General features: G+C 42.5%; 1 protein-coding gene across 1 annotated transcript in view; it reads left to right on the top strand.

Moving 5' to 3' along the window:
• ZFPM2 (zinc finger protein, FOG family member 2) overlaps window positions 1-8,013 on the top strand; it is a 644,283-nt gene extending 636,270 nt beyond the window's left edge. The window contains exon 8 of the mRNA XM_075352963.1: window positions 782-8,013. Within this exon, the coding sequence (XP_075209078.1) occupies window positions 782-3,270 (2,489 nt within the window). The 3' untranslated portion in view covers window positions 3,271-8,013. The remainder of the gene's footprint in view (window positions 1-781) is intronic.
• The last annotated feature ends 1,184 nt before the right edge of the window (window positions 8,014-9,197 follow it).

Here is a 9,197-nt window from a genome sequence, read left to right as displayed (position 1 = left end):
TTAGCACGTTAGCATGCCCCTGTAGGCGTGCTAACATGCTAATAAATGCGCGGTGTCAGAGGATGGTTGCACTCTACTCTCTGCTGCTATCACGTACGACTCCTGGATTTCGGCTCAGTGTGCATGATCCCGGACTTTTGGTCATGCGCACTGTTAAGCTGGGAGAATGCATCATTACATGCTAAGGGGGCTGACTAGCCAAGGGAACTAACGCCCTTACGACTAGTCCCTGCACTCATTAGCATATCATATGGGATCTTTAGAAATACTTTTTCTAAATATCTCTTTATGTATCCTACTAGATACAGGGACAGTTAGGCAGGGATTAGTAATATATTCCCAGAACTGCTCATGGTACTGGGTGCATATTGCAGCTGACATGTTCCCTTTAAAAAACAGTGTAGTTTGGGCAGATCCATATTTTGTATCTTGGCTTGCGTTGTAAAGCACAGTCAGTTTTGCTTTTCAATGCAACCACATAGTATAATTGTTTTTCTAGGGCAGACATAGGAAATGTGTAAACATACATCTAAGCATAGCCAAGTGTAATACCATTATCATTGGACCCCTAAATAAGTCACTTTGCGTAGATGTTACATATCAGAAATCCTCAACGTTGGACGTATTCATTTGCATTCATTAGAAATAGAACAACAGAATGACACAATGCATCAAGCCTGCGGGGACATGCACAGACTTCCAATGTTAAACAATATTTCTGCTGGGCGATGAGAGATCAGCAAGATTTATTTATGTATTTCCATTTTTCCATCTTTTGCAGGTGTTAAAGTTGAAGATTTCCTTCCCCCCGGGGCCAGTCTGAAATGTACAGTTTGTAACTACACAGCAGAATCTGTGATTAACTTCCACAAACACCTGTTCTCTCATCTTACTCAAGCTGCCTTTAGATGCAATCAGTGCCATTTTGGCTTTCAAACTCAGAGGGAACTCCTACAACACCAGGAGCTTCATGTCCCTGGAAGTAAACTACAACGGGAAGCTGACACTGAACATTCTCCCGGTGCCAGCGAAGCAAATGCACAACAGACGCCAGAACTGCTGAATAAAAATGAACTTCTACGGAGCCAAAAGACCGCACAGAATAAAGATGCAAGCTCAGACAGTGAACTGGAAAAGAGTGAAAAGAAACCCAATCTTTTCCTCGCCAATCAGAGGCCAGAGGCAACGAACAAGAATGTTTTTTCATACACAAAAATTAAATCTGAGCCATCAAGCCCAAGGCTTGCTTCGTCACCCGTACAACCCACCATTGGACCCTCATTCCCCATGGGACCTTTCCTTTCCCAGTTTGCTTTCCCACATGATATCACAGTTGTTCCTCAAGCCTCAGAAATTCTTGCAAAGATGTCTGAACTGGTACATAGGAGGCTACGACATGGCAGCAATAGCTACCCCCCGGTAATTTACAGCCCCTTGATGCCAAAAGGGGCTACCTGCTTTGAGTGCAACATAACATTTAATAATTTGGACAATTATTTAGTACATAAGAAGCACTACTGCAGCAGTCGGTGGCAGCACATAACCAAGACAGCGGACTTCACCGGTGTTGTCGAGAAAATAGCAGAAGCTGTAAGTCCAACCAATTCCCAAAATTCAGTAAGCCTCCTAAACCCTCCTCTACCATCTACTGAAACTGACAACCAACTCCTTTCGACTTCCTGCATTACCTCAGCCAATGTTTTAGATTTGTTAGGGTCCAATATTAAGTCAAGGGACAGCAAAGACTTTGTTGCCGATGTTAAAAAGCTAGCAAATCCCAGTACTAATGACGAGAAAATTAATGGAAAACCCAATGAAGTTAAAAACACCACAACTCCTCAGCAGGAGGCGGACAACAGTGACCCGAACAAAACCACCTGCGAAGCTTGTAACATCACTTTTAGTAGACACGAGACCTTTATGGTTCATAAACAGTACTACTGTGCAACCCGTCATGACCCACCATTAAAAAGATCCGCAACTAACAAAGTGCCTGCCCTGCAGAGAACTATGCGTACAAGGAAGAGGAGAAAGATGTATGAGATGTGTCTGCCCGAACATGACCAGAGGCAACAGCTAGTCCAACAGCATTTTCTACAAGTAGCTAATCTTGGAAACCCATGTACGTCTGCTCAAGATTCAGGAGAGGGACTCGGGGACTGCTATCACCCCAGGTGCGATATCTTTCCAGGAGTTGTTCCAAAACATTTGGAAACATCACTTTCAATTAGTAAATGTGTTCCAGTGGTGAAATGTGATACTTCGCACTCAACCATTTCCTCCCTAGAGATGGATGCTCCTATAGACCTCAGTAAAAAATGCTTAACACAATCAGATAAGGTATCCACATCTCCGAAAAGGCTTCTGGACTATCATGAATGCACAGTATGTAAAATAGGGTTTAATAAAGTGGAAAACTACCTTACTCATAAGCAAAACTTCTGTCCTGTGACAGCAAGCCAACGCAACGACATAGGCAATCTAGAGAGCAAAGTTTTCCCCAATGCAGAAAATGAAAGGAGCAGCCCCGATGGCAACTTTGAAAGAACCATCATAAAGTGCGAAAAGAACAGAACCTCAAAACAGTCCTCACCTAATGGGAACTTATTCTCTTCGCACTTAGCGACTCTTCAAGGTCTTAAAGTCTTTAGTGAGGCAGCCCAGCTTATCGCAACGAAAGAGGAAAACAAAAATGCATTTTTTCCACAATGCCTTTACCCAGGAGCAATAAAAAAAGCAAGAGGAGCAGATCAGCTTTCTCCGTATTATGGCATAAAGCCAAGTGATTATATTTCTGGGTCTCTTGTAATACACAATGCGGATTTAGATCAAAGCACAAATGTAGGAAGCGAATCTCCCAAAAGCCAGATACCTTCAAATGGATGTTCTTTGCTGAAGAAAGAGTCACTCCCGCTATTGCCAAAAAACAGAGGTATGGTAATAGTTAATGGTGGACTTAAGCAGGAGGACCGGCCTGTAGTCAATTCCCAGCAAGAAAACATTTCCCAGAATCCTCCACAAGAAGATGGATGCAAATCCCCCTCTTGGGCATCGGAAAAACCTTTGACAGCCAATGAAAATGTTTCTCCGTCGACCCCAGCTGCTGAGGATCAGGTGTCGAGCCTGACCAAAAATCTCAATGGTTCCGGTACCGCTCCAGCAGGTGGGAAATATTGCCGCTTGTGCGACATCCAGTTTAACAATCTTTCAAACTTTATCACTCACAAAAAGTTTTACTGCTCGTCACATGCCGCCGAGCACGTCAAATGAACAATGGCGGGCCTCGATTTTGGTTAATAAAAATAAAACACGAAGTCTATTTGTTTCTTGCAGTTAGAGAACAGACGAAAAAAAAAACAAAAACAAAAAAAACAATGCTGCTTTACTGATACCTGGACAATCAGGATAACCATTAATTGAAAATGACTTGAAGATTTTGAGGTGTGATTCCATGACAGTTATGCGTAAAAGTGTATTATTGGTGCCATTTTTCCTATTTATTTATTTTACCGGCAGTGTTCATACAGTTGTGCCCAGCACGGTCTACTGTGCCATTGCCATCCACGGTGGGAAACGAGTACTTAACCGGCACAGCAGTCGCTGTTGGACCCAACTGTAGCTGTGGTTATGTTATTTTTTATTTAAAGAACTTTATATTAAAGTCATTTGTAATGTTATTGTATAGTTATTGTGTAGCACATATGGTTTGCACCTGTATAGTAGATTTTAAATAATATAGACACAACATTACAGAAAAAAAGGACATATTAGGAATAGCTTCAGAAGCACTTGTGTATACCTACTTTTTTTTTCTTCTACGCTTTTGCAAAAGAGTAGATGTCTCTGCTGAAGTATAACTGGCATATTGAAAAAGTACTAAAAATATATTTAATTATTTAATAATGTGAAGTTCATACAATCAAGGAGCAAAAAAATAAGCTAAGGATGCAATATCCAATATGTCTCCACTTGCCTGAAGAAAGTTATCACCGATGGTTTGTTGCTCCAGCCATGTTAAGAGGGTTATCCACTACAAAACCCTTTTCTGTAAGATAGGTTTGCAATCACTGGTGGACACTGACAGAAGAGAACCCCTGTGCAGGAATAATATATGGGCCCTTTGGTGTACAAGAGCTCATCATAATGCACAATTACACCCGCTTTGCTGGTAGAATGGCCACCGCAGCGCTTGGACCCCTGTGCGACCACAAAGGTTGCACCAATGATGTGTCTGCCACTTTCTTCAATATCAGATCATTGGGGATCCAACACCTGGTAACTTTTTGCAGTGCTGGCAGAGGTCAGACATAAACAATGGACCCCTAAACCTCTTGGGCTCCTGCGCGACCGCAAAGGTTGCCCCAATGATATGTCCACCCCTGTCTTCAATATCAGATCAATGGGGATCCAACACCTGGCAGCTGTTTGCAGTGCTGACAGAAGTCGGACATTAACAGTCTACAATTTCTACTAGCCGTTCTCCGATACTGTAACTTAGGTCTTCTTTAAAAGGGGTTGTCCACTATTTGGACAACCCCTTCTCATTCTTTTGTCTCCATTAAAATATAAAAGCTTATACTCACCTTCTGTGATGGTGCTGCTCCAGCGGTGTCTGCACTCCCTCTCCCAGGGTTCACGTGAGGTTGTTACATCATGCGAGTCCAGCACCCAATCAGCGTTGGCTTCGAACAAACAAGTAATCAAGAGGAAGAGAGAGCTGCAAATGGCCGCTCATTTCATATTGGCTTTTCATATGTCTGAAGACATGGACAGTGAAAACAGTGGTGATTGAGCAGGAGGGTCGTCTGATGTAACAAACAACCTCACATGAGCCCAGAATGACGAGTACTGACACTGCTGGAACAGCGCCAGGACAAGAGTTGAGTATTAGCTTTTTTATTTTAACGGGGACAAACAGCGTCGGACTGGCTACCGGAGAAATCGGGCCTGGCTGCGGTTACCTGCATTGAACTCCAGAGCTCTCACCTGAGCTCCGGAATGCAGCCTGGACTGAACTCAGGGTTTGCAGGACAGAACCGCGAGCGCTGACTGATTAACCAGCGATTGCGGTTCAGGTCATGACATCTGCGGACAGGACGGGCTGAACTCTGGAGTCCAAGATTCAGATAACCGCAGCCAGGCCTGGTATTACTGGTGGTTTCTCCGGTAGCCAGTCCAACACTGGGGACAAACATGAGGAATGAGAAGGTGTTGTCCAAATAGTACACAACCCCTTTAATTTCAAAAGAAATTGAACCACAGTACATGAGAACGACCACTAAGCTGTGTACTGAATCCTTCTGTTCCAGTCACTGCACCACTACAAAGAGCTGATCAGTAGATGTGCTATCTGATATTGATGATCTATCCTAAGAATAAGCCATCAATATCTAGATAGTGGACTACCCCAATAAGTTGAGGAACCTGTTAATGTGGTCATAAACCTTACGTAGTTGCTCAGCTCAGCCAAGGGTGACCTGATATCAAAGGCTATCAAGGAGTAAGCTACTACTAGACATATGTGGTGGTGCTTTATACATTAGGATTGAGCATATTCAAAATCTAACATACCTGACCCCTTTTACCCCTGGCATGTACCGTTAGATAAATAGCGGGTCCTGCTAATATCAACAGATTTGTACAATTATTGTCAGCTATAGCAAGACAAGGTCTCTTTAAATGAGATATCTGTATGGTGCCCTACCAAAGCTTTGTATTGATCAGGGGGCAAACAAAATAGCCTTATATCTAAAATATGTAATTAGGAATATAAACAATTACATGGCGCTCACTCATAATATACAACACTAAGGATAAAAAATGTGTGTCATATTCACTATAAGAGTGGTACGAATCCAACTATGGTGATCTAGTCAAGACAAAACACTACAGTGGCTGGTTTCTAAAACATCGTTCAAGTCTAGACAAGAGGTACATCAGAGCACTGGAAGGTCCAGGAGATAAGGCGGCTTCCATAAAAAAAAGAAGATCATGCCACCTCAGGTAAAACATTTTAATTTGGCAACACGTTTCAGCAAATGACTTGGGTTTTGCCAAACCTGATGAGTGTTATAAAAATAAAACTTTTTACTTGAAATTGTATTGACTCCTTCATTGCCGACAGTGCTCTGGCTTCCCATCTCCTCCCATCAGCATTTGAGGAGTTGTCTACTACTTTAAAACACAATCTAAATGAGTCAAGGATGGTGGGAAAAAATTCAGTACTCATCTACTGGATCAGCACCACTTCTTTGTACTCCTCGAAGTGTCCTGTACCGGTCACCTGGATTCTTTTCTGGTAGGTCTCAGGCAGCGGGAATGTCGCATGACTGCTGCAGTCAATCAGCAGCAATGATTGCCTGCAGCCTTCAAATTCTGACCGAGATAGAAGCAACAATCTCTCTCCCGACTTGGACGGAATATGAAGGCTGCAGTAGTTTGATGATGCCTACGTCACCAAAAGAAGAAGCCAGGAGACACATGGTGTTACAATGCAGAATATGGAGAAACACAAAAGTTAGTGAAGTCTGTCAGGTGACCCGCCCCCGGCTCTATTAAAGAATTGCCTGCTTTTAGGTGGGAGGCTTATATAAGGCTGAGTTCACATGTTCTTTAATTATCCATTAGCGCTGATCCGTCAGAGATCTGTTTGTAAAAAGTTGTGATAACACAACTTTTTTGTCCGTTGTAAAATAACGGATGTCTGCCGGGTCCATTTTTAAACATGGGAGTCAATGGAGGACGGATCCGTTAATGGATTGCTATTTAAAAATCCGTTGTACTTGCATTTGTAATGGAACCGTTGTTTTCTTACTGGATGCGTTACAATAGGAAGCAATCCATTAACAGATCCATCCTCCATAGACTCCTATCCAGTAGAAATCAGTTACCCAATGGGTCTCTGCAGGATCCAGTGTAGGAATGATTGATTACAGGATATGTGAACTTAGTCTAAGGCTATGTGCGCACTAGAAATGTGAAGTTTCTCAAGAAAAGTTCTTGAGAAACTTCTGGGAGTGAAAGATTTCCAGACCTCCGGAAAAAATCCGCACCAAATCCGCATGCGGATTTGCCGCGGATTTGCCGCGGATTAGCCTTGGAATAGCCGCGAATTTGCCGCGATTTTCCTGCGGGTGGTTCCCTGCGGATTTTGCAGGCTGTACTGCCGAAATCCGCAGGGTACCTGCGGAAAAGAATTGACATGCTCATTTTCTCAAGAAATTTTCTCGAGAAATTCTTCTCAAGGAAATTTCTTGAGAAAAATCCGCACAGTGCGCACAGATATTTTTTTTTCTCATAGAATTTGCTGGGAAATGTCTGCACAAAGATTGCAGATATTTCTCAAGAAATTTCTGCGGCAAATCCGCGGGTAAATCCGCGGGTAAAATGCACTAGTGCGCACAGAGCCTAAGACGTTATTATCATGCATACATGGAAAAGAGTGAGTCCCATTGTGAGGGTATGCTCACACGACCGTATGAATTGCATGAGTGCAATGTGAGAAAATCTCGCATTGCACTCTGACCAATGTTAGTCAATGATGGAGAGCAGATGGTCAGATTTTTTCTCATCCAGATTCTGGATGGACGAAAAGTCGCAGCATGCCGCGATTGTCAGCGAGAGCCGTGTCACTCGCACCCTTACAAGTCTATGGGTGCAAGTGAAACATCGCACTACACATGGATGACATCCAAGTGTAGTGTAATAATCGCATTAGCTGACAATGGAGGAGATGGGGAGATTAATCCCACTCTCTCCTCTGCAGCTGTGATCTGATCACAGGATCAGATCACAGTGGCATGACACTCGACTCACGCTCACAGCAGACTCTGAGGGTCATTAGCATACCGCATCCGATGTTCTCGCATTGGATGCTATACATTTGTGTAAATCCAGCCTAAAGATCAAAATGGGTCTCGATTATAGTAATTGATTTTGCCATTCAGGACAAGATGGTATTCGTCTCCCTGTGACATTTCCGTGACCTCTGAACCAATTTCCAAAAAATCTGTTCTTCTGAAAATGAGAGCTCTGCACAAGTTCTGCCACCCAAAAGATGAGACAATGCCACTGGCTTCCACGATTTGTACTTTGAGGATGATGTTTATTAGAGAAAAGTGCACCAGTTCCGCGTTACGAAAATGTCCACTTTGATAGTAGAGGCCGCCAACATATATTCCATTCTCAAACGCTGGTTTAAAACAGAAATGCACAAAGGATGTCCAGCCAACATTAAATGACCCATTTCCAACCAAATTAATGCTCAACACAAAGCGACCCATAGGAATATCGTTACGATGTCATTATGCCTTAGCAGACACATTAAGTTAGACATTAGGCTTTGCATATGTATGTAGCAGTCTGTTCCTGTTCACTTTTTCAATCCGAAAAACTGTATGTTAAATGAAGATGGATTTTTTTTTCTTGTATAGTAACTGTAATTTCTTTTGCTGATGCATCTTTGTCTGAATTTTTAAGAATCTTTGCTGTTTAATGCAATACTTTATAATGAATGAACAAAAAAATTACCGGAAGCAGTATTGTAAGTTCTAAAAAGTCAGCCAGTTTTATCTTTTAAAGACGTGAAATGAAAAATCTAAAACCCTAAACCTGATGCTGCAAGTATGAATCTAATTCATATGTATTATATATTTACAGTACCTATAAGTGTCACAATACTGCGACTGGTGATCACAGAGATAATGTTCTACTTCTGATAGAAAGAATTTCTCAACAAATGTTGTTACTATGCATGTATATGGATGGAATAAAATTCCGGCTCATTGGACAAGTCTCAGAGCTTTGTTTTTCTATTTTGCATTTTAATATATCCTGTGCTTTGGCAGATGATCTGTAAAGGCTTTAGCCAGCAAAAAAAAAATATTAAAAATTTGCAAAACTCTAATCTGTGAGCCAAAGGGGAAGAGTCACTAATATGCAATCCCACTGAGCGACCAAGATTATCAAAGAAATACAGCAGGGGTCTCAAACATGCGACCCGTGGACATCCCCCCTCCGGTTTCTTCTTCTGGACCCCGTGACTATCAGTGCCGGGGGCCACAGTAGTCAGCGCTTTATTTCATTTGAATGAACTGCTGGCACCGCGCTGAGCTCTCTGAAGCTATACCTGAGGCAGCTGCCGGCCAATCACAGGCCAGCAGCTGACGTAGTGATTCTACATCAAGTGCTAGACTCTA

This window comes from Anomaloglossus baeobatrachus, chromosome 6 (genome assembly GCF_048569485.1).
Source record: "Anomaloglossus baeobatrachus isolate aAnoBae1 chromosome 6, aAnoBae1.hap1, whole genome shotgun sequence".
NCBI classification, from domain to species: domain Eukaryota; kingdom Metazoa; phylum Chordata; class Amphibia; order Anura; family Aromobatidae; genus Anomaloglossus; species Anomaloglossus baeobatrachus.
Note: the sequence above shows the minus strand (reverse complement) of the source record. Positions and strands in the feature narration are given on the sequence as shown.